Source organism: Boleophthalmus pectinirostris, unplaced genomic scaffold (genome assembly GCF_026225935.1).
Source record: "Boleophthalmus pectinirostris isolate CB_2022bp ecotype Guang Dong unplaced genomic scaffold, ASM2622593v1 HiC_scaffold_5, whole genome shotgun sequence".
Lineage (NCBI taxonomy): Eukaryota > Metazoa > Chordata > Actinopteri > Gobiiformes > Gobiidae > Boleophthalmus > Boleophthalmus pectinirostris.
Window position 1 is genome coordinate 10037394 of NW_026571404.1, and position 26287 is coordinate 10063680.

General features: G+C 39.6%; 3 protein-coding genes across 3 annotated transcripts in view; 1 reads left to right on the forward strand and 2 right to left on the reverse strand.

Moving 5' to 3' along the window:
• The window catches only part of LOC110170153 (serine/threonine-protein kinase 32C), a 448821-nt gene that overhangs the window by 6779 nt on the left and 415755 nt on the right, over positions 1–26287 (forward strand). The gene's annotated exons all lie outside the window — the stretch shown is intronic.
• On the reverse strand, positions 2460–3918 carry LOC110170136 (keratin, type II cytoskeletal 8-like). The gene has a single exon (XM_055162590.1). The coding sequence runs from the start codon at positions 3916–3918 to the stop codon at positions 2476–2478; it is 1443 nt and encodes a 480-aa protein (XP_055018565.1). The 3' UTR covers positions 2460–2475.
• On the reverse strand, positions 7223–8803 carry LOC110170144 (keratin, type II cytoskeletal 8-like). The gene has a single exon (XM_055162591.1). The coding sequence runs from the start codon at positions 8801–8803 to the stop codon at positions 7391–7393; it is 1413 nt and encodes a 470-aa protein (XP_055018566.1). The 3' UTR covers positions 7223–7390.

Here is a 26287-nt window from a genome sequence, read left to right on the forward strand (position 1 = left end):
ACCAAAATGTAGTTTGTAACGGAATCCATTAAATTACTTAAGGTGAGTAACGTAATCTGAATATTTTGGATTACTTGATTTGCTGTAGAGAAGCAAAGACGAGGATTTTCACTTAAGATGTTTTGTCTGCTAAAAGAAAATAAAAAGCCCAGACTTTCCTTAACTGTATTAAAAAATATTATTGATAGAAGAGGAGGAGACATGGTCCACGCGGCGTGGTTTAGTCCTGTTAAATCCTGTTTTAGACCTTTAGTCCCTGTTTAGTTTTAGACCTGGTTTAGACCTGGTTTTAGACCTGGTTTAGTTCTGGTTTAGACCTAGTTTAGACCTGGTTTAGACCTGGTTTAGACCTGGTTTAGACTTGGTTTTAGTCCTGGTTTAGTCCTGCTTTAGACCCGGGTTAGTCCTGTTTTATACCTAGTTTAGACTTGGTTTTAGTCCTGGATTAGTCCTGGTTTTAGATCTGGTTTAGACCTGGTTTAGTGTCCGGCAATGAGTGGATTTACGGGGATAAAAAAAGGGGGATATAGCCCAAAATGTAAAAACAGGAAAATACCACCGTGTAATCCATTTATTTCAACAAAGTAACTGTAATCCAGTTACCACTCACTGAAACAGTAACTGTAACTGAATTCAGTTACTCATAATTTGTACTCTGATTATGTAACTCTGGTACATGTAATCTGTTATTCCCCAACACTGTAGCTCACCAGTGGAAAAATGTTGCAGACCCCTGCTCTAAATCATTGCTAAAAACGCTTAAATCTTGTATATTTACATTTTCAACTATAATAAATGGACCATAATTGTATTGCAATACATAGTTGACCAAAGAAAACATCTTCATCCTTAAAATTTCCTTAGAGTAAAAATATTGAATATTATATAAATGTTAATCAGTGTTGCAAATGAAATTCTTTGATTTATTTGATGTTATTCCTGTATTGCCATTTGCAAGATCGATCTGGTTACAATTATGTACTCAGGAAGATTAAACTTAGCAGAGAAACATTAAAAGACAATTCAACAAGCATGAGTTCAAACTGCACATTTCTGAATGATGATGTTCAGTCTTAAATGTCAGGTTTAAACGTCCACTCTAAGTTTAATATTCTCAGGTTTGGAGTGTGTTGGACGGCTGGTGGTGCTGGTGCCGTTGTAGCTCCCTCCCATTCCCATGATCAGCCTGTAGCCAAAGCCGGAGCCGAAACCCCCAGCAGCAGAGCTCACTCCCCCCGAGGACTCCTGCACGTGGATGGTGACGCTGGCCAGCCTGCTCTCCTCTCCCTCCAGCAGCTTCTTGTAGGTCACGATGTCGATATCCAGGGCCAGGGCCACATGCATTCTGGTCTCAGGTCTCTGCACTGGGGCTCAGAGAATAGACTTTAAAGCTGCTATGTTTGTGTTCAAGTCTCTAGAACCAAAGTACATCTCTAATTTTATGATTATTTATGTTTTTATTTGTTTATTTTGTGATTTTAAAGTTTATTCTGTGAAGAACTTTGAATTACTTTGTGTACAGTTGTGCCTTACAGATAAATTTGCTGTGCCATTGTGAGCAGCTTTGAATAACTTCACACACTCTTGGATGCCCAGCTCATCTTCCTAATGAACAATCAGACTGTGTTAAACTTCTGCACTCCAGGGGGCGCTGTAGTGTGCCACTGGAAACAGAGTCAAAAAACTCTTATGTGCTGTTGGGAATGCAGACTGAAATCCTGTTGTTATAATGAACTCAGTGTATTCTGTGTTTTACTTTGGCTACTGTACTGTACTTTGTTTGCAGTAATATTTGTTTATTATTTATCTTTGTTATTTTATTGTTTGATTCTATATTTAGGTCTGAAAATTTGACTAAACATGCAATCTTTTTTCATGGTGATGAACCCAAAATGAATTTCTACCTTTGGTAAATAATCAGTTTTCCTGTTCTGGATGTAAGACTAGATATGTTGTTGTTTGCAGAGGAAATTATGTTTCTATAACTGCAGTCATCATGACCTTTCATTTATTTTGTTGCAGCTCAATATCAAACATTTAAATGTTAAGCATTATTTAAATAGTCATTCTGCTTGCCAATTTGATGAGCTATTTTCCACTGCTGCGTTAGAGATCGACAGACGAGCATTTCCAGTGACTGGCCTTTAGATTCTCAAAGAACATCTGTATAATGTGTTTATACCCGAGTAGAAGAAGAAGTAATAAGTAATGTTTATCTCATTAAGAAGGACTTGGAGGTTAAATCTCAGATTTATTTAGTATCAATTCTTGCATTTTTCTTTTTTAACAAGTGAAATAAATCTGGTTTGGGAAACTTCACAGGAATATTAAACTTAGCAGAGAAACATTGAAAAACTGTTCAACAGGCATTAGTTCAAACTGCACATTTCTGAATGATGATGTTCAGGCTGTTTCAAGTTTAAATGTCTTCTCTAAGTTTAACACTTTCAGGGCCGGGCGGGACTTGGTCTTGGCTCAGTACCGTCTGCTGGAGCTGGTGGTGCTGATGGAGGACCTGCTGATGGAGCCTCCTCCCACTCCTATGGCTGAGCCTCCAAAGCCAAAGCCGGAGCCGGAGCCGAAACCCCCAGCAGCAGAGCTCACTCCCCTGGAGGACTCCTGCACGTGGATGGTGGCGTTGACGCCTCCGCTGGCCAGCCTGCTCTCCTCTCCCTCCAGCAGCTTCTTGTAGGTGGCGATCTCGATGTCCAGGGCCAGTTTGACGTTCATCAGCTCCTGGTACTCACGCACCTGTCGGGCCATGTCCTGCTTGGCTCTCTGCAGAGCTTCTTCCAGTTCTTTAATGTGTAGTCTGGCGTCCCTCACGGCCAGTTCGCCGCGCTCCTCTGCCTCTGTGATCTGGGCCTCCAGGCTGGCCCTCTGTCCCTTTACGGCCTCGATCTCGTTTTGGAGTCGGGCGATCATGCGGTTCACCTCTGCGATCTCAGCTTTGGTGGTGCGCAGGTCATCTCCGTACTGTCCAGCAGAAGTCTGCATTTCCTCAAACTTCTGCTTGTACCAGCCCTCAGCATCGGCCTTGCTCTTGTTGGCGATGTCTTCGTACTGAGCGCGCACTTCAGCCACAATGGCGTCCATGTCCAGGTTGCGGCTGTTGTCCATCTCGACAATGACGGAGGTGTCTTTGATCTGGCCTTGCAGCTCACGCAGCTCGGCCTCGTACACGGCGCGGAGGAAGTTGATCTCGTCCTGGAGAGCGTCCACCTTGGCTTCCAGCTCCACCTTGTTCATGTAGGCGGCGTCCACGTCCTTCTTCAGCACAACAAACTCATTCTCTGCAATGGCGCGCTTGTTGATCTCGTCTTCGTACTTTCTCTTGAAGTCCTCCACCACGCCCTGCATGTTCTTGAGCTCTGCCTCCAGCTTGATTTTCTCGTTGCCCAGGCCATCCAGCTGTCTGCGGAGGTTGGCGATGTAGGCCTCAAACATGGCGTCCAAGTTGGAGCGGGCGGTGGTCTGGTCCTGGAGCAGGCTCCATTTGGTCTCCAGCATCTTGTTCTGCTGCTCCAGGAAGCGCACCTTGTCGATGAAAGAGGCAAAGCGGTTGTTCAGGGTCTTGATCTGGTCCTTCTCGTTGGTGCGGACTGTCTGGATGGTGGGGTCGATGTCGAGCTTCAGAGGGGCCAACAGGCTCTGGTTCACAGTGACTTGAGTGATGGGAGGGGCCACAAAGCCACCGGAACCACCGGCCATGCTGGAGGAGAACATGCTGCCGCTGCTGTAGCCACCGGCAGAACCTCCGAAGGCAGATCCTCCAAAGGCGGCGCCTCCAAAGCCAGAACCACTGCCATAGGCAGAGCCGGAGCTGAAGCTGCTCCTCTTCACACTGAAGCTGGAGGTGGCTGGGACCACAGACCCCCTGGAGCTGTAGCTGGACACAGACATGGCTCTCCTGGACATGTTTGCAGTGGGTGTGAGCTGAGCTGAAGAGGAGATGCTTCAGAAAGGACCAGATGCCTCTGAGTGTCTTACTGCTCGCTGCCTGTGTTTTTATGCAGTGGAGTGGGGGGGTGGAGCACTGGGGCCTCTGGGACCAAGAGCTACCTGCAGAACAGGTTAGGGGTGTGCCCACTCTCAGCTATGGAGCCTCTGCCTGTGGGGCAGCCGATGGAGAGATAGTGATCCTGGTCAACAGGATTCTCCTGCTCCAGTTTTTAACACCAGGCCTGGGGTGCTCCTGGAGGCCTCTGTCACCCTCTGACAGGGAACATCAATCACTCAAGCTTTGGAATAGTTGAAATGAACTCTAGCTCATTCATGATAAAAAATTATGTCATGCCATTGTATGAATAAAAAAATATGGGGGCCAAATTGTGAACTGGACCTTTTAAACACAGTCTCTTCTCTTGTCTTGTGGAAATCGTGTCTCGTCCCACCTCTACTTGTAATAAACTAATTTTCGTGGCTTTTCAGAAAATACAAGCTGGTTTAAGGCCCTGTTGAAGTAGTTGCTCTTGTGCATTTGTGCACTTTGAATCCATGATCACAACGAGGAGCTGAAAGTTCACAGGATGTGCCAATTCTCTGCAATGTTTTGATCAGCGTGTCATAAAATGCCTGAATAAAAAGCAGTTTAATAGCATTTAAACTTGAAGCATTATTATAGTTTACAACATATTCCACCCCTTCCACTTTTATGTCTTACTGCTACTGCTACTTATCCACACTTCTGTAAGCATTAACATTCTCTTTCATTTCAGTGGAGAGCTAGAGATACATCTGGCCTCTAGAATAATATATAAAGTGGATACATTTGTGTAAAATGTTCAATGTTCTTATAGAGTAAGACAAGATGAGTCAAGATGATTAACAATTCTACCCCTATTTTGGATATTATCTGACTTCAGACCCAACCACCTTCTACATTGATCCATAGAGACTCAATAGATAAAGGTGATCAATACCACTACTGTGCTCATTTCAAGAGCCTTTTTATTCCTTGTCAAATGTGGGGGACAGACCATTCCAGCTGTAGATTTTTGAGTCTGTGGAGTACAACGGAAGACATTTTTAGTTATTCATGATTTAAGTTGACTGTATATTTTTTCATCAGTTTGGGATGTGTCAGTGTCAGATTCTAGTGCTTAGACATTACATTTAAACTGCACAATACATTCAGAGAGTTGGAACATTGCACTTTTGCGATTCACAAATTGTTATAAATTTTCAGTCATCGACCAAATTTAAATAATCAGATTTGTTGTACAGCTATTTGTCCTGCTTACGTCTGTGTTGTTTGATTAATTGTTGCACATTGTAATGCGTTCTTCAGGTTTTACATGTGTGAAAGATGCCATAAACACACCACAAGGGGGCACAAGTCAGCAGTGGGGCAAGTCTGCTTATTCTTGTCAGTCCCAAGTATGGGGAAGTAGAATGTGGTTCATAAATGTGTTGTATTCTCCAGTCTGCAAAATCATTCAGTTAAAGAACGACAGAAGTTTTGTTGTGGCAATACGATGTTCAAAAATGCATAAGATGTGCTCTATAAATAAATGTTTATAAAATTATAACATTTCTCAATTTTACCAGTTGGATTTTTTTCTGAATGACTGAGGAAGAACACTTTTTAAAATCTTTACAGAGCTTTTTTGATTTTCTAAGATTTATATATAGTGATAAAACCTTAATTTCTTGTAAAACGTTGACAAAATGCATGAATCATTAATCGTGATTATAGATGTTGGGGTGTAATGGTGCTGTAAATCCAATTTTAGAAGCAAATGTCTGTCAAATGTGATGTAGTCCACTATAAATAAACTTACATGTTACTAATTCATTTTCAAATATACCTTTTCTATTACTACGAGAGACCAAAAATAACAAGAAGTGTTTTATTCTTACATTAGCATAAGTGAAAATAAATGTACACATCAAGCTCTAAACTCGATATATACACAAGTGAAGTGTTTACAGAATTTTGAAGCCATCAGGTTCATATTTTTCTAAGCTCTTATTTCAGTTTCCTTTAAAAAATCTGCAAGAATGAGGACTTAAATGTTTCTGTACAAGTCATTCCAGAGCTATAAACAAATACAAGAACCTTATGCATTAATGAACGTCTCGTGAATAGCTTTAGAATAAACTTGAGCTGTATCAGAACAAGTATAAGGCCACGTTTATCACTGTACGCCCATGGACCACAAAAGAAAGTACTATTATTTAATGCTAAAAATTGCATTCTATTGTCTAAAGAAAGATTATCAAAATCGGTATGGAGTATTTGAGTCTATTTCTTAGTATCGAAGTCGAGTTTGACATTTTTAGTATTGTGACAACACTAGTTTGAAGTGATTTAAACAGCAGGGTTAACAGGTTTTCAGCTTTAAATTACCCAAAACCAAGGGACATATTTTAACGTGTTCCAACACCTGACCTGTCACACTAAAGAATATTGAGATGGACGTAGCACATGCATTCTGGTCTCAGGTTTCTGCACTGGGGCTCAGAGAATAGACTTTAAAGCTGCTATGTTTGTGTTCAAGTCTCTCCGTGGTCTAACACCAAAGTACATCTCTAATTTTATGATTATTTATGCTTTTATTTGATTAATTTGAGATTTTATTGTTTATTCTGTAGATCACCTTGAATTACTTTGTGTTCAATTGTGCTTTACAGATAAATTTGCTGTGCCATTGTGAGCAAAAAACTCTTATGTGCTGTTGGGAATGCAGACTGAAATCCTGTTGTTATAATGAACTCTGTGTATTCTGTGTTTTACTTTGGCTACTGTACTGTACTTTGTTTGCAGTAATATTTGTTTATTATTCATCTTTGATATTTTATTGTTTGATTCTATATTTAGGTCTGAAAATTTGACTAAACTTGCAATCTTTTTTCATGGTGATGAACCCAAAATGAATTTCTACCTTTGGTAAATAATCAGTTTTCCTGTTCTGGATGTAAGACTAGATATGTTGTTGTTTGCAGAGGAAATTATGTTTCTATAACTGCAGTCATCATGAACTTTCATTTATTTTGTTGCGGTTCAATATCAAACATTTAAATGTTAGCATAATTTAATTCTCTTTTCATTCTGCTTGCCAATTTGATGAGCTAATTTGCACTGCATCTTTATAATGTGTTTATAACTGAGTAGAAGAAGTGGTCAGTAATGTTTTTCTCAATAAGAAGAACTTGGAGGTTAAATCTCAGATTTATTTGTTGTCATTTTTCTTTTTTAACAAGTGAAATAAATCTGGTTTGGGAAACTTCACAGGAATATTAAACTTAGCAGAGAAACATTGAAAAACTGTTCAACAGGCATTAGTTCAAACTGCACATTTCTGAATGATGATGTTCAGGCTGTTTCAAGTTTAAATGTCTTCTCTAAGTTTAACACTCTCAGGGCCGGGCGGGACTTGGTCTTGGCTCAGTACCGTCTGCTGGAGCTGGTGGTGCTGATGGAGGACCTGCTGATGGAGCCTCCTCCCACTCCTATGGCTGAGCCTCCAAAGCCAAAGCCGGAGCCGGAGCCGAAACCCCCAGCAGCAGAGCTCACTCCCCTGGAGGACTCCTGCACGTGGATGGTGGCGTTGACGCCTCCGCTGGCCAGCCTGCTCTCCTCTCCCTCCAGCAGCTTCTTGTAGGTGGCGATCTCGATGTCCAGGGCCAGTTTGACGTTCATCAGCTCCTGGTACTCACGCACCTGTCGGGCCATGTCCTGCTTGGCTCTCTGCAGAGCTTCTTCCAGATCTTTGATGCGTAGTCTGGCGTCCCTCACGGCCAGCTCTCCGCGCTCCTCTGCCTCTGTGATCTGGGCCTCCAGGCTGGCCCTCTGTCCCTTTACGGCCTCGATCTCGTTTTGGAGGCGGGCGATCATGCGGTTCAGCTCTGCGATCTCAGCTTTGGTGGTGCGCAGGTCATCTCCGTACTGTCCGGCAGAAGTCTGCATCTCCTCAAACTTCTGCTTGTACCAGCCCTCAGCATCGGCCTTGCTCTTGTTGGCGATGTCTTCGTACTGAGCGCGCACTTCAGCCACAATGGCGTCCATGTCCAGGTTGCGGCTGTTGTCCATCTCGACAATGACGGAGGTGTCTTTGATCTGGCCCTGCAGCTCACGCAGCTCGGCCTCGTACACGGCGCGGAGGAAGTTGATCTCGTCCTGGAGAGCGTCCACCTTGGCTTCCAGCTCCACCTTGTTCATGTAGGCGGCGTCCACGTCCTTCTTCAGCAGAACAAACTCATTCTCTGCAGCGGCACGCTTGTTGATCTCGTCTTCGTACTTTCTCTTGAAGTCCTCCACCACGCCCTGCATGTTCTTGAGCTCTGCCTCCAGCTTGAATTTCTCGTTGCCCAGGCCATCCAGCTGTCTGCGGAGGTTGGCGATGTAGGCCTCAAACATGGCGTCCAGGTTGGAGCGGGCGGTGGTCTGGTCCTGGAGCAGGCTCCATTTGGTCTCCAGCATCTTGTTCTGCTGCTCCAGGAAGCGCACCTTGTCGATGAAAGAGGCAAAGCGGTTGTTCAGAGTCTTGATCTGGTCCTTCTCGTTGGTACGCACTGCCTGGATGGTGGGGTCGATGTCCAGCTGCAGAGGGGCCAACAGGCTCTGGTTCACAGTGACTTGAGTGATGGGAGGGGCCACAAAGCCACCAGAACCACCGGCCATGCTGGAGGAGAACATGCTGCCGCTGCTGTAGCCACCGGCAGCACCTCCGAAGCCAGAACCACTGCCATAGGCAGAGCCGGAGCTGAAGCCGCTCCTCTTCACACTGAAGCTGGAGGTGGCTGGGACCACAGACCCCCTGGAGCTGTAGCTGGACACAGACATGGCTCTCCTTGACATGTTTGCAGTGGGTGTGAGCTGAGCTGAAGAGGAGATGCTTCAGAAAGGACCAGATGCCTCTGAGTGTCTTACTGCTCGCTGCCTGTGTTTTTATGCAGTGGAGTAGGGGGGTGGAGCACTGGGGCCTCTGGGACCTGGGAGCTACCTGCAGAACAGGTTAGGGGTGTGCCCACTCTCAGCTGTGGAGCCTCCACCCATGGAACAGCCAATGGAGAGATAGTGATCCCGGTCAACAGGATTCTCCTGCTCCAGATTCCAGATTTTAACACCAGGCCTGGGGCGACTGTAGAGGTGCTGTCAGCATCTAATAGGGAACATCAATCACTCAAGTCAAGGCATATGTAAAATATTGCTGAATAAAACATAACTGTTGTAAAACAAATTGTTTTACTGATGTTGAAGTTTATTCAACATCAATCCTAGACTTGAACCTTCGACACCATGTGGAAGTATTGTGTAATCCAGTTCAGTGCAGGCTGCCTGTGCTTCTGTTGTAGAGTTATACTGTGTGTGTGTTGAAGTCGATGTAGAAACCTCTGTGAATCTGAAGTGGATTAGAACTGTTTCAGTAAAAACACAGCTACTGTCATTTTATTATACAATGACTGAATGATTAAGAGCAACTCAAACATTTGTATTCTCCTCACAGACAAAAGGCCACACACTCTACTGTGCAGCCTACACACTACACACTCATGTGCAGATACTGTAGAATGCATTTCACTGTGATTAACTCAAAATGCCTAAGTCTGATTGAGTCTTTTGAAATATGGACGATTTGAGACTCAGCTAATGGAGTAATTAAGACTAGATTAACGTCATGCTTCAGAGTAATTTTATTCCATGGTAGCATGCAGGAAGTAAGCCTCTTGCAAGTGAACCAGATGTGATCACGGGAAATCAGTCAAAATCATCAAGTCACAAATCAAGCCACAGTAGAAAAAAGCTAAATGGGTCACTCCACTGCAGGAATGAGGTGTACATCCTGTATGTGTGAGGCCCTCATTGCCCAGATAACCTCGATATGATGGCAATGGACTTAAAATTACTGTAATTACTGTAATCTTGCAATACTTTCCTTTTCGCATTGGCCAGTATTTTACGATATCTATACTTCTGTGATATATTGTGAGTCATGTTGCTTTTCAGACTCTGATTGTGATTCTGTTAGTGACTGGAGCCTGTAATTAGAACAGGAAAAAACAGCCTACATTTTCAATTATCCATGGGTTTCAGAGTGATGAAAACTAAGGGCATGTTGGCATCACAATTAACAATTCAAAACAAAATATTTTTTAATCAGAGTGGCATATACCTGAAAGCTGAAACTCATGAATAGGATGTGCGTTGAAACCCAGATGTACTGCATGTTTGGTTCTCATCATTTAGGTACAGTGCGCTTTTTAAATAGTTATTTATCATGTGTGCTATCCTCTGGGCGGGTGAACATGCCTCCTGTGCACTGGTGTAGCAGGAATTCTCGTCTGTCAGTAAATGGGAGGTTTAGTGGTGAAAAGATTAAAGCTCATAGTTCAAACTTTTGAAATGGTTTGGATTGCTCTTGTGCCTCTGAAGAGAAGGGAGTGGATTTTGTGCTTAAGGCCAGAAACAAAAGAGTCTTATGCAAGGTTCAAGTTTTCATAACCCTTCTGCTTCGTCCTTGCTTTTAAAACAAGAACTTTTGCTAAAACTATCCTTGCACATTTCATGACTAAAATACAATATTTTTTAATTAAGCTGGGTATTTTGTCCAGCATTTCGATCAGTCTTTTTTGACTGCCATTTTGACGTCAAACTGTCTAAAATAAAAGATAAAATCAAGCGAAAGAAAAGACCAGCCAGAGAAGTGGACGTTCTGTGGTCAATAACATTACCCCTGAACTCCCATTAAAAATACAGAACTTATTTCAAATGCACTTCTGTAAAATAACACTACAAATCACTAAATTAATTAAAAATGACCTCATATACTGATACCATGTTAATTGACCTCATTTTGTGAGGTATAATGCAAAGCTAATGCAATATTAAAACATTATTCTTTATTTAATCAGGACGTTTCCACTGAGTTTTAGAATTTAAAGGTTATTGATTATATAAAAAGATTCTTTAAGATTCAGAGCTCATCAAAAACATACCAGGAGTTGTGTTTTATGTCATTCACACGTTTGACTAATCCTTTATTATTAGTCTGTCTTAGATACTGGTATTGGACATTGACATTGATACTGAAAAATTTGCTGGATCAGGTATCACGTCCATGATATCGGTTCAGTCGATGGTTGGGCCTTTATTTGGATGCATTAAGGCAGATTTACAGGCTGATTTTGGCCTGGAACATCTCATATTGTTTGAACTTTTATCCTTACAAAACTGTTCAATAGTTATTTGAAGGTTAAGTAACAGTTACAGAACAGGATTGGATCTCACGTGTAAGAAGTTAACTGTGTTTTAATGAAATAAGTGTCTTTTTCCCTAGCCAGGCTGGCGCCACCTAGTGCCTCTGCTCAATTTCATTTCTCTCCAGGGACTAGTCAGGAATCAGAATACACTAGACAGTTTGCAAGAACCCCAAAAGTGCGAGTTCGGGCACCAGCCAATCAGTGAAGAGCCATACATTCTGTGTTGTCAACGGGAATGTTTGGTGAATTTTATCAAGGGGTAAGACATTACTGCCCTTCTTTCTACATATTTATATACTACACTATAAAAAAGTACCCACCTTCCGTCAAGCTATCAAATCCTAATGCTGCAAGGTCAGACTGTTTCCATGAAGTGAAACCGGCTGATGAATCAGGCTATTATTTTTCATCTCTGCACTGGTATTGGCAGATACTTATAGTCAAGGTATCAATATCAGTATTGGAACTGAAAAAGCTGGATCATTGTATCCCTAGCCTGACTACATCTCCCTCAAAATGATCTGTTCCACCTTGTGATGTCATGAAGCAGTAGTTTTCAAACTAACATCTTTTACCTTTTTGTTCAGTAGAGATCTGCAATTCCAGGGTTGAAATCGTGCAAATGTTTCTAGTGAAGGTGCATGGAGTTTAAAAACACAGTGGAGCACTTCCTTGATTACCACATTTGAGTGTTAAACGTGTGAATGAAACAAAACACAACTCCAGATAAGTCTTTGATGAGGAAACAACAGTATAAAATAGATCAGAAAATAGAATAATATGGACCCTTTCATTTAAAATAATAGTGTTTAAATATTGTTTGATTGCTTTTAGTGATTGGGCCAAACCCCACCTACACCGACACAGGAAGAACACGTAAAGTCCACCCAGAAAAACCCCAATCCCGCCTAAAAAAACCCACCTGAAATAAATCTGACATTAGGATTTTTCACATGAGCATCTTTCATTTTGCTTTATTCCTTCCTTGATTTGTTCTCGACACTTGTGGTCTCCTTAGAAACCGTTTTTGGACTGTGGCATATGGGCCCCATTATACAGACATTATAACATGTGATATTAGAGCCTCCTCAGTGCAGAAGCATCCAAACATAATCAGGTCGCAGTCCAGACCAGCTGCCACGGGGCTTCTGGGTAAATGCTGTTTTTTTACTGAAATCTGTGCGAGTGATTGGACTGCACTCGTCAATGCCTTTTCACTCCCCAAAATCAACAGATGGTGCTTAAATGGGGACTACTTGATATTTCTTCCTGCATTTTAGTGAATTGTAGCAGCATATTAAAATTCATTAATGTGTTCCCTTTCTTCTCTGGGCTCGAGACATTTGAGAAGTGTTAAAGGGTCCATATTACGCTGTTTTCTGATCTATGTTGTAATGTTGTTTTCTCGTCAAAAACTTGCCAGGAGTTGTGTTTTGTTGCATTTACACATGTTTAACACACAAACGCTGCATATTTAGGCTGAATTCTTTTCTCAAGTAAAAAACTGTTCCACCTTGTGATGTCATGTGGTAATACAGAAAGTGCTCCACTGTGTTTTTAAACCGCATACACCTTCACTAGAATCATATGGATCATTTCAACCCTGAAAATGCCAATCTGTACTAAAGTTAGCTGTTAACTTAAAAACTTCATGACATCACGAGGTGGAACAGAGCATTTTGAGCTGTTGAGATGTAGACAGACTCAAGAATTACTCAAACATGTGTGAATGAAACAAGACACAACTCCTGGTACGAAATACAGGACCTTTAAATACCCTTTGTGTACATTTGCTTTGAAGTTTTGTATAGATCAGGGGTGGGCAAGTATTTTTTTCTATGGGGCCACATGAGAAACAGAAAATATTGTTAACATTCGTACTCAGGTCTGCATAATATTAACTGTATTTCTGTATAAAAAGCTGAAAATATCATTGTTTTGACAAGCTGATAAAACTGGTGAGAGTTTATGTTATGACTAAGCAATGAAAAAGTGAAGGTTGCCTTACAAAAAACACCTCTGAAACAAAAACAATTCAGCTTTAGTCCATACATGAGGTAAAATTATAAAACATGTTTATTTTGTAATTCCAAATGAGCTTAAACAGGCCAGTCAGAGTCAACCAAAGAACCATATGTGGCCTCAGAACTGTACAATGCCCAGGTCTGGTCTATCGAATTGTTCCTGTACAATACAATACAGCATCTATTTGATTATGTGAATATTACATTTTCGATAGGGGTGTGCAAAAATATTGAAATATTGATATATCATATTGTTTAATGTGATGAAACAATATCGATATTGTGGTCTTTTTTAGGTGTATTTTAATAACTTATTTTGTTACAGCTACAGTTTTGTTGTTTGTTTAGAGCACAGGTGTCAAACATACGGCCCGGGGGCTGGATCCAGCCCTCCAAGACCTTTAATGTGGCCCTTGGGTGATTTTCTACTAAAATATTTTAATTATATTTTCTATTAAAATATTGGTAATTTTCTGCGTCGCTTAGCACAGCAGCGTCTCCAGAGCCTCTGTACGTGGCCCCTCCCACCAGAGCAGCACAAATGAAGACTTGTCTCTTTCCAAACGCTCTTAAAGGACGATCGTTTTGACTGTTGACCGTGACACCCTCATCAACAAAATGTCCAAAATGAGAAAAGTGGAGCCGAGTGCAGGATTTTCCAAGAAAAACTGACTTATTCCTATTTGCAAACAAGTTCATGTTAAAACATTGTGTTGAAATTGTATTTTTCTTAAAGATTCAGGTTGTTCATAATATTATAATATTATAATAAGAAAGAGTTCATCAATTAAAAAATATTTCTGTAATAGATTTGTGTTTCTCTGCACAAATATTTGAACTTATTGTTATTTTTGGGGTTTATATGACATGAGTTTTCTGATCCGGCCCCTTTGGGATCAAAGTAGGTTGGATACGGCCCCCGGACCAAAATGAGTTTGACACCCCTGGTTTAGAGGAAGAAAAGTCATTCACATTGCAAAAAGTAATATCTAGGTTAGTTAAAATGACGTAAATTAAGAACATTTGAGTTTATTTTTATTATTTTTATTTATTTGAGTAGATTCGACCAATAAAATAAGTGTGTTTTTTTTAGTCAAGCAACATTCGATTTTGTTTCTTATTTTAAGGGCAAAGAGTTGTTGTTTTTATTGTTTTAAGTGTAACAAGTTGTATTTTCATATTTTAAGTACAAAAAGTCTTATTCCGCTGATTGATCATTTTACTTGTCAAGTGAAATTTACTCAAATCATGATGAAACTTTCTTAATTCAAGTCATCTTAACTAGATAGATTTTACTTTTTGCGGTGCATGCGACACATTTGACATTTTCACTGTTTTGAGGATTAAAATGTTTGTGTTTCATATGAACTTTACACAAGAAGTGGTTTAACAAAGACTTTTAGTATCACAGCCATGATTTAGCCTTTATTTATTTATTTTTAACTGGAACGAATCGATTTGAAATATATCGTATTGAATCAAAAGCTCACTTTATCGAGATGTGTATTGTATCGTAACTTCTTAAAGATACCCAGCCCTAATTTTCGAGGCTTAGTGGTTCGACACTTTAATGCCAGCTCTTGTTGTGTCATTGGGCAAGACATTTCACCCACTTTGCAAATTACCAATGTGTGAGTGAGCGATTGTTGTGATCAGAGGAGCCAGTGGCCGAGATTGGCAGCCTTGTTTCTGTGAGTCTGCCCCCGGACAACTGTGCCTACAGACAGTTGCTTACAATCAGCAGATGTAGAGACAATTATAGGGCTGCACAGTATGTTGCATTTAAATAGCAATTTGAAGTACGTGCAATTATCAAATCACAAAGGCTGCAATTATTTATGTAATATATCGTCCTTAGACCAAGCCCATTCATTTGTGTCCTTTACAGTGGACATTGAGTTAACCTAGGGATGGGCATGATTAATCGATTAATCGATAATTGATCATTAAGAATTTCATCAATTACGTTCATTTTAATCGACAAACCGAATGTAGGTTGCTGTGTGTAGCCTGACCAAACAGGAGTCTGTACATGTGTCTCTCTGCACTCAGAAGGAGCGAGACACAAACAGTCAGTCAACCTGCAACGTACCGAAGCACAAATGCGTATTTAACGATGACTTGTACAAGAAATTTTACACTTTCCGTTGCGTTCGGGACAAGTGTGAGTCCATGTGCACAGTGTATAAAGCAGGAACATATGTTTCGGTGTCCAGTGGGAAAAAGTTTTACCAGGTCAGAGTCGCGCAATGTCAATGACGAGTCCCCACCTCCCTCCCCCCGTACGGTGTCCTGGTTTTGACAAACACAAATCTGGTCACACTAACCTGTATTCCACTGAATCATGTCTTTTAATCCGACAGAAATTGACCGCATCAGCGACACAAGAGCTGTAGTTTTATCTTCGCTTTGTTTATGCAAATTATCAATGTGGTTTTAAGTTTTGTTTCTGTGAGAGTTGCGCAAAACTGAATTAAACACATTATAATGTCAAACGGGCTGATGTGGCTCTAGAGTGGTTATGGTTTATATGTCGTAAAGTTGAATTTATTTATGCAGATTAGTAGTGCAGATAGTAATAATAATGATGATCATTTTAATATAAAAACGTTAATGATTAATCGATAATCAATCGTTAATTCTTCCAACGATCGAGTAAGAAAATTTCATCGAATGCCCATCCCTAAGTTAACCAGTCAATCTTTTAAATGTTTTGAGATAGACTCTTTGTGGGGGCACTTGGTTCGTCTGCCTAAATAGAGCTGGGGGATTATAGGGAACCATCATGTCCAAAATTAAAAAATAATAACTCAATAGGAGATAGTTAGGAGGTGAGTTAGGATAGATAGGAAGTAGTTTGCTGCACTATGATAAAATAAAAATTAAATAAAATAAGAATTTAAAAGGGAGTTTGAAAACTTTTTGAGGTGACTGTAGATGTTGGTCATCAAAAAAGATTGTTTTTAGGTTCAATTCACATGGATTTAACACTAAAACGTCCCCGGTGTCCATCACAGTGGACATGTTACAAATTATAAATAAAAATAAAATGAACAAAATCTAAATGCTAAGGTGTGTGTTCATTTACCTCCAAAAATCACAAAAATATATATATACTGCGGGACACTTTTTTTCTTTGGGTCCCAGGAGGATCCATTATAAACAACAAAATGTCAGTATTTTTATGTATTTTGGACAGCTATTGTATATAATTATGTTCTGAAGTGAAGTAGTTTAGCATTTCAGTTTTCAATCTTTTCTCAAACACTATTAAAACAGTTTGAAATGAGCACTTTGGAAAGAATCTGGCAATATTTAAAACATTAAAAGCAAATTTAATCACAAGTGTAATATTTGCCAAAAAATCTGAATTGCAATTAGATTTTTTCCCCCAAATTGTCCAGGCCTAAGTACTGTTTTATGACTTTCTGAAATCCTTGTCAAGAATTCTATCTGATACCGTTTTGCCCAAACATTTCTAGATTTTATTTATATTTAAAAAGACCAAAGTGTACTCAGCTGTAATTACCATTGCGTAACTTAAAGGTGCATTGCGTAACTTTTCTGATGGAGGATCTGTCTGTCAGATGCTTTTTTTCATGGAGATGTTATTACTTTATCAGGACTGTTTTGCATTATGGGATTAGAGCTTTTTAGCATAAAGGAAAGGAGACCAAATCAGATCAAGTTACAGGTCAGATCTGTGGAGAGGCAACAACAATCCCAGTATCATTCATACATTTGTTTTTCAAAATAAAACAAAAAATAAGAAAATGAAAAAAACAACAGTTTTCTTCATTATTTGTCTCCAAAACCAAAATGAAAAAAAGGAAACGATTTTTCAGTTTTCGATTTTGTTTAAACGAATAGAAAAAACGGATAAGGGATGTTTCCTGTTTATGTGACTTAAACTGCAATGCCGGACTGAACCAGGACTAAACCAGGACTAAACCAGGACTAAACCAGGACTAAACCAGGACTAAACCAGGTCTAAACCAGGTCTAAACCAGGTCTAAACCAGGTCCGAGACCAGATTGGAACCAGACCAGGACTGAGACCAGGACTTAGACTGGGAACAGACCAGCACAGAGTCTGCAACCAGGACCAGGACCGGGACTGAGACCGTGACCAGACCAGGACTGAGACCAGGAACAGGACCAGGACTGAGACCGGGACTGAGACCGAGGCCACACCAGAACCAGACTAGGACTGAGACCAGGACTGAGGCCAGGAACAGGACCAGGACTCAGACGGGGACTGAGACCGGGACCAGACCGGGACCAGACCGGGACCAGACCGGGACCAGACCGGGACCAGACCGGGACCAGACCGGGACTGAAAACGATTTAGTCCTGTTTCAGTCCTGGTTCAAATCACGTAAACAGGAAACGGTTTTATATATTTTTTCTATTATTCATTTAAACACAAAATCGAAAACTGAAAAAACTAATCATTATCTGTTTTTTCATTTTGTTTTTGGAGACAAATAATGAAGAAAATCGTTGTTTTTTTCGTTTTAGTTTGAAAAATGAATGAAGGAATGACACAAGGATTAACAACGCTCACAGTCATGAATACCTGTTTTTCTAGATATTTTTGAGCAGTAAAACCATCTGTAATTGAATAAACGTAAGGTTGAGCTGTTTAATGTCATACAGTGGAACATTCCAAGCAGATCAGTGACATATCCATGCAAACTTTAACTTGAGTAACGAATTTGTGTCAAGTCAACTCTTGTTTTTATCCTCTCTGTGCAGGTTTTCAGTGGGCAGTTTCAGGGACTGGTCTGACTGGCTTGCGTGGCTAAAGGGAGGATTTCAACACCACTTTTACTTTGTTGAGTGACGGTGCTGACATTTCTGCAGCGAAATGCACGCGTTTTACTTTTTTGTAGAGCACTTTTACCTATAGCTGAAAGTAATCACCGCCCCACTTACGAGTTGATGAAACAGATAGGAGCAGTGACCTTTTGTTCTGAACTGTGAGACCTGTAAAACCGCTCTTCTGACAAGACTGCAAACTGTGGAAGATATATACACCTTAATGCAGACTTGTGCGGCCTATATACTGAATAAAATACACCAAATAACAATTGTAATTAGGGGTTTGTGCAAAAATATCAAAATATTTATATATCATAGTGGCTGCTGTATCGATATATCACCAAGAGTATTTTTTGGTACATTTTACTAAATAATTTTGACACAGTGCTACAGTTTTATTGTTTGTTCTTTGACATTTTCACTGTTTTGAGGATTAAAATGTTTGTGTTTCATATGAACTTTGCACAAGAAGTGGTTTAACAAAGACTTTAAGGATCACAGCCATGATTTAGCCTTTATTTTTCATCGAATCGAGTCGAAATATATCGTATCGAACCGAAAGTGCACTGTATCGAGATATGTATCGTATCGTAGCCTATGTATCGAGGTATGTATCGTATCGGCAACTCCTTAATGATACCCAGCCCTAGTTGTAATGTAAAGATGCACTATGTAACTTTTCGGTTAGAGGTCCGTTGCCTTCTTGTTTCTGTGGATATGTCATTGCTCTGCTTTTTGACATTAAACTGCTCTACCTTACATTTATTCGATTACACGTGCTTAAAAATACCAAAATAAAACAGGTGTTCTGACTGTGAGCGGGTTGCCTCTCCACCGATCTGACCTGTAACTTGATCCGATTTGGTCTCAGTGGTGAAAGAAAGGTTCAAAGCCACACTGTGAGATTTCTTAGACAAAGCAACAGTATCTCCATGGAGAAAAGCAGGTGGCGGACCCTTGCACCTTTTAATGTTTTAATGGTGAGAGTTGCACCACTAACAACTTTTGTATGTCTTCAAAATGGTGTTCAGCCTGTTTACATGAGAACGCTTGCAGGTAAAAACGACAATATTTTATTGGAAGTGCCTTTTGTTTAGACGGTGACGGCGTTTTTGGGGCTTAAAGACGCTAAAATCTGAAACCACCCTCCAGAGTGAAAAAGTTGAATACGCTGTGTCGTAGCGTTTCCGTCTACACTGCCCAAGACGCAAAACTCTGGTCAGATCTGCTCAGGTCGTGTACATGTTTACGTCACATACATACAGTACAGAAACAGACATGTCGGATCATTTCCATGCGTCGGATTCTAATAAACTTACAGGAGGTGTGCCAACAAATGTACAGAATATGCAGAGATACTATTAGTGAAGAGAGAAGGATCTGCAGTCACCTCTGTCAAATTCTGGATGCACCAGGTCGTCGCAGGCGAGTCAGACGGATATGGACGAGACCTGGAGAACCAGTCGATGGTGGAACAACTTTGTGGAAGGAGGAGATGATGAAAATGCATGGCGTGAAAACTTTCGAGGGTCCAAAGACGCCCTTGTTGCTTCAAATACGAACATACCCAATTGAATTCTACACACTTTTGCGTCACTGTATGCACGCAGTTTTCCTCCCGAAAACGCTCGTCTAACTGTGGAAGAAAAAGTGAAGATGCGATGCCACTTTTGCGTCTTCTGTTCAGACTAGGGATGGGCATTTGATGAAATTTTCTTAATTGATCGTCGGAAGAATTAACGATCGATTATCGATTAATCATTAACGTTTTTATATTAAAATGATCATCATTATTATTACTATCTGCACTACTAATCTGCATAAATAAATTAAACTTTACGACATATAAACCCTTAACGACTCTAGAGCCACATCAGCCCGTTTGACATTATAATGTGTTTAATTCAGTTTTGCGCAACTCTCACAGAAACAAAACTTAAAACCGCATCGCTAATTTGCATAAACTCAGCGAAGATAAAACTGCAGCTCTTGTGTCGCTGATGCGGTCAATTTCTGTCGGATTAAAAGACATGACTGTGTGACCATATTTGCGTTTGTCAAATCCAGGACACCGTACGGGGGGAGGGACGTAGGGACTCATCATCGACATTGAGCGACTCTCACCTGGTAAAGCTTTTTCCCACTGGACACCGAAACATATGTGCTGCTTTGTACACTGTGCACATGGACTCACACTTGTCCCGAACGCAACGGAAAGCGTGGAATTTCTTGTACAAATCATCGTTAAATACACATTTGTGCTTCGGTACGTTGCAGACTGACCGACTGTTTGTGTCTCGCTCCTTCTGAGTGCAGAGAGACACATGTACAGACCTGTTTGGTCACGCTACACACAGCAACCTACATTTGGTTTGTCGATTAAAATGAACGTAATTGATGAAATTCTTAATGATCAATTATCGATTAATCGATTAATCATGCCCATCCCTAGTTCAGACCGTCATCGTATAAACATAGCCATAGTCTCAATAATTCTCCATATTGCCCAGACACTATGCTTGATTTTTGCTTGTTGATATCACACGCTTATATAGAAAACGTCCCTGATCTTTTTGAATTGTCAAATCTCCATTTGGTCCAAACAAACCTGAAGGAGAAAGTAAAATTAATTTTTACTTTTTTAGTCACTGACACTTCACTGTGGTTAAATCTACCTGTGTATACTGTGGTCCAAAGCAAGAAAAATGATCTGACCAAGGCTTTTTTGCCGAAACGTTAATTAAAAATTTTAAAAAAGCTTTTGGACATTCACCGTCTGAATGTGCTAGGCGTTTTTTCACTTTTATTTTACTGTTCATTGCGTTTACACCTCGACAAGAACTTTGGTGTACGTTTTCCGTTTCATTTAAATCCACCTGAAAATTGCCAAGTGCGTGGGGGAAAATTTAGACAACAGGCTCATTGGTCATCTCATTAAGAATTCAAATTTCTATAATCTCATAATAATAGGGATTAGGTTGATTTTTCCATCCTAAATGTAATTGTTTCATTTTCCCCCCTTTTTTCACACATAAACTGCATATTTTTTATTTTTTTTCGAGACCGATTGAGACCAGTTTCTCTTATTGGTTAATCTACCTGTCAAACACGCCCACGTGAACTCGCCAATATGTGTGTTTTTCTATAGAACAGTACGTCTTAGTGGATTTGGCTGGCCCTGCATAAACTGTCCACCCCCACAAAATATGCAGAGACGGATGGACCAGACTTTCTTAACTAAACCATCTTTTTGTGTTGATTCAAGTCAGCCTAAGGTCATCATTGACAGCAGTGACTCTGAGTGCACACCCAGTCCTGTTCATAGCCTCCTGACCTTATGATCAGATCTGCTCGAGTCTGTGTGTGTGTGTTTGAGGAGCTGTGCTGTTTGACTGTGCGTGTGTGTCTGTGCTGCAGAGATGAGCGTCTGATTGGTTTTGACAGAGCACAGCTGACAGTGGAGTTCTGTCTGTCACATAGAACAGGGTTAAGACACTCGACTCCGAGAGAGAGAAAGAAGAGACTGATCATTTTGTATTTTATTTCTATTTAATACAGCGCCATTTGTTTTTGCTCCAGTTAAGGTTGTCAAAAGTATCGAAAATCAGATACCAATCAATACCAGAGTTAGTATCGAAACTAGATACTAAGTTGAGCAGGTGTTGATACTAAAAGAGTCACATTCACAGGACAAAAACGAACCTTTCCTGAATATCTTGAGCTGTATCAGAACAAATAGAAGAGCACATGATCACTATAAAAAGAACCCGGATGACTGAGGGATTACACAGATATAAGACCACACAGTAATATAAAAGAAAGTACTATGATTTAACGTTGAAATTAACCTCTAAAGACATCATCATCAGAATCTATAATTGAGTATCGAGTTGAAAAAGCTTCTCTAGGTTCAAAATAAACTCCTGTGTGTGGGCTGTTAGCATGCTAGTTGTTATTGGTGTTATCTTGACACTAAAACTCTGTCCTGACACTTGAGTAAAGTGCATATAAACTCATCAGGTTGAGCTGGTTCTGTTTTTCACCTTTTGTAAGACACTCAAAATCTTTTACAGCAGCTTTAAGTTAAAAGGTAAATGGCAACTTTAGAAAATGTTATGTTTGAAAAACAAGTGGCCAAACTTGTTTTTCCCTCTGGTAAACAAACAGGACACGAGCGAGACGGGAGCAGTAGTAGTAGTTGTTGTTGTGGTAGTAGTAGAAGTGGTAGTTGTTATTGTAGTAGTAGTGGTAGTTGTTGTTGTGTAATAGTAGTGGTAGTCATAGTCATTGTAGTAGTAGTAGTAGTGGCAGTGGTAGTAGTAGTTGGTAGTTGTTGTAGTAGTTGTTGTAGTAGTTGTTGTAGTAGTAGTTGTTGTAGTAGTTGTAGTGTTGTAGTTGTAGTAGTAGTTGGTAGTTGTTGTAGTAGTAGTTGTGTGTAGTTGTTGTAGTTAGTTGTTGTAGTTGTTGTAGTTGTTGTTTTGTAGTTGTTGTTGTAGTAGTTGTTGTAGTTGTGTAGTGTTGTAGTAGTTGTTGTAGTTGTTGTAGTTGTTGTTGTAGTTGTTGTAGTTAGTTGTTGTTGTAGTTGTTGTAGTTGTTGTAGTTGTTGTTTGTAGTTGTTGTAGTTGTTGTTGTAGTTGTTGTTGTTGTAGTTGTAGTTGTTGTGTAGTAGTTGTTGTAGTTTGTTGTAGTTGTTGTAGTTGTTGTTGTAGTTGTTGTAGTTGTTGTTGTTGTAGTTGTTGTAGTTGTTGTTGTAGTTGTTGTAGTTGTTGTAGTTGTTGTAGTGTTAGTAGTTGTTGTGTAGTTGTTGTTGTAGTTGTTGTAGTAGTTGTGTTGTTGTAGTAGTTTGTTGTTGTAGTTGTTTGTTGTAGTTGTTGTGTAGTTGTTGTTGTAGTTGTTAGTAGTTGTTGTAGTAGTTGTTGTAGTAGTTGTTGTTGTAGTTGTTGTAGTAGTAGTTGTTGTAGTGTTGTAGTTAGTTGTAGTAGTAGTTTGTAGTAGTTGTGTAGTAGTTGTAGTAGTTGTAGTAGTAGTTGTTGTAGTTGTAGTAGTTGTAGAAGTAGTAGTTGTAGTAGTAGTAGAAGTAGTAGTAGTAATAGTAGTTTTTAGAGAAATATCACATGAAATATGATAATGAATTATATTATGTTAATATATTATATTATACATATAAAATGTATTTTTCATGGTAATCCAATCCAAGTAGTAATAGCAGCATTCGTCCACTGATCTGAAGGTTGACGGTTCGAATCCCGCTCTCGACATAAACATCACGGGTTGAGCTGGTGTGATTCCAGCTCCCATGGATGAATGCTGTCGTTGTGTCCTTGGGCAAGACACTTAACCCACCTCACCCCTAGTGTTTGTGTACACTGGTTTATGAGTGTGTGTGAATGGATGAGTGGTTCCTTGTTGTAAAACACTTTGTGTGTCTTGAAGGTGGAAAAGTGTGACCATTTACCATTTATGAAGTAAGTAGTAGTAAGTAGTAGTAAGTAGTAATCATGGTCATAGTGGTGGTAAAAGTGGTAGTTGTTGTAGTAGTGGTAATGGTAGTGGTAGTGGTGGTAGTTATTGTGGTAGTAGTGGCAGTAGTAGTAGCTATTGCAGGAGTTATAGTAGGAGTATAGTTGTGGATGTAATAGTTAGTGTAATGTAGTAGTTGGTTAGTTGGCCTAGTAGTTATAGGGTAGTAGCTGAAGTAATTGTTGCTGTAGTAACTGTAGGTCAATGGTAGGTAGGACTGTCACGCTATATTGCTGCAGAGATAAACGATATTATTGAAACTATTTTATGCAACTAATTAACTGAATCTATCTTTATAATGTTGTTTCCTCGTCACAAACAGACCTGGAGTTTTGTTTTGTTTCATTCTCACATGTTTAACACAGAAACGCTGCATATTTAGACTGAAACAAACTGAAAACACTTTGTCGCACCTTGTGTCATCTGGTGACACAGCAAGTGCTCCTTTGTGTTTTTAAACTCTATACACGTTCAGTTCAGTCATTTGGATAGTTTCAGCCCTGGAAATGCCAAACTCTACTGAACAAAAGGTGAAAGAAGCTGTTATCTTGAAACTTGAATGTAAACGTTGGTTGAACTTTGGAAATGTAAACAGTTATAGTATTACGTAGTGAGTAATACTAAAGGATCACTCAACCATGTATGAATGAAACAAAACACACCTCCAGGTCTGTTTTTGAGGAGGGAACAGCATTATAACATGACTTAAAGCTCACAAGAATCCATTTTGCGTAACATAGACCCTTTAAAAAGACAGTATAGTGAAGGATAAATCGATATAGTAATTACTGAGACAGGCCTAAGGGTAGGTTACAAAATCCTTCACAACACAGACCTAAAATGCAACAAATCCAGAAAGATCTCTTTGTAAAAATGAGTCAAAAAACAAGTTTTAAAGCTGGACTAACTTTAAACCAACCGTTGTAAATCCTTGTCACTGGTACTTTAATCCCAAATACAAACAACAGGTGGATTCCTTTGTAACCACCGACCAAGTTTTGACCTTTAAAGCTGACACTTCTATGAAACGTAAAAGTAAGAAAAATGTTCTTGAAAATGAGATTTTATCCGGAAATAGTTGTGATAGTTGAAAGATGTTGATGTGTAAAATTGGACTATGGCGTATATAGTTTATAATGAGAGCACAGGAATTAAAACATGAGATTAATGCTGCCTTAATCCCTAAATTTAGTTCAATATTTGTGTGTTTTTGTCCAATATTTGTGTATTTTCTTAGCGGTTATTATCATTTCTTTAAACATTGAATCTCCCACAGTGTTGCACAGGTGTGGTGTAGGACTTTGACCCTGCGGTGAGGTGACCCCGGGGTCAGAATCTTATTATGGTATGTTGACCCCCCTATGAAAATCTATATTTTATTAATAAAGAACATGGAATATTAATACTATTTGCAAATTAAAACATATTGACATATTTAAATGTGTTTTTTGAAGAACTCAGATGCCTTTTTTATGTCGATTATAACTTTTGAATGTTAAAAATTACTTAGTTGTTTAAACACATATTTTACTGAAAATGATAGTAGTAGTTATTAATTAGTTCGGTAATCAAAGTGATGTATAATGATTTGGAATCTTGTTAAAATAGACAGGGCCGATCAGTTGAGTAGTTAAATAGGGGAAACCTATGACTATAGTAATCTGAATCCCCAATATGTTTATTATAACACAATATTACTAAATTCAAGTTCATTATCCTTACAAACCGTTGCCTAAACCATAACAATGTAAAATACAATATCAAAAGTGACAAGATTGTTATGTATATGCAATTTTAACAATACGTTACATTTACACAAAATACTAAGTCGTTATCCATCAAAACATTCCCTAAAATACCTTAAAAGATAGTGAATATGTAGCAATATATAATAAAAGTAAATTACATGAGAAATAATGATCATATAAGTAACTACTAAAGAAAAAAGTAAGACGTCACATCAGATTTCAGTGAATACAACCTCTTCATAATGGTTTGTTGCCCTTGTGCCTTAAAGCTGGGGCAACTGACTGTGTTTCTAGTAAAGAGTACATTTTGTTTCCCCATAAAAAGGATATTGAAAATCAGCACAATCACATCTCTGTGCGCCGGCTGCATCTACTTATTAAACATAGTATTGATCGCGTGCGCTGAAATCCAGACACTATAATGTTTTGGATTGAGCTGTGTACAGAGGTTTTTTAAGCCACAGATTCACAGTCTTTGTTTGTTGTACTTCTGCAATGATTAAGGATGTGACAATAACCAAAATATTGTGATATCATATCGTCAAAGTTCTCATAATAAGACCATGGACCATCACAATGTATTGAATTACAAGTCTCTTTGCTTAAATTAAGAGTTATGGTTCAACAAAAGGGTTAATAAACAGTAATAAAGTGCATCATAAGAATAACAATACACTGTCTGTAATGAATCCCTGTATCATTCGTTTATTTGCTTTTCAAAATAAAACAAAAAACAACAATTTTCTTCATTATTTGTCTCTAAAACCAAAATGAAAAATGGATAACGGCCGTTTCGTGTTTCCATGCACCACATACGGGCTGAACCAGGACCGATCCCAGGACTAAACCAGAACTGAACCAGGACAAAACCAGATCCTGGACTCAGTCCCGATCTCAGTCCTGGTCTCAGTGCCGGTCTGGTCCTGGTCTCAGTTCTGGTCTGGTTCTGGTCTCAGTTCCGATCTGG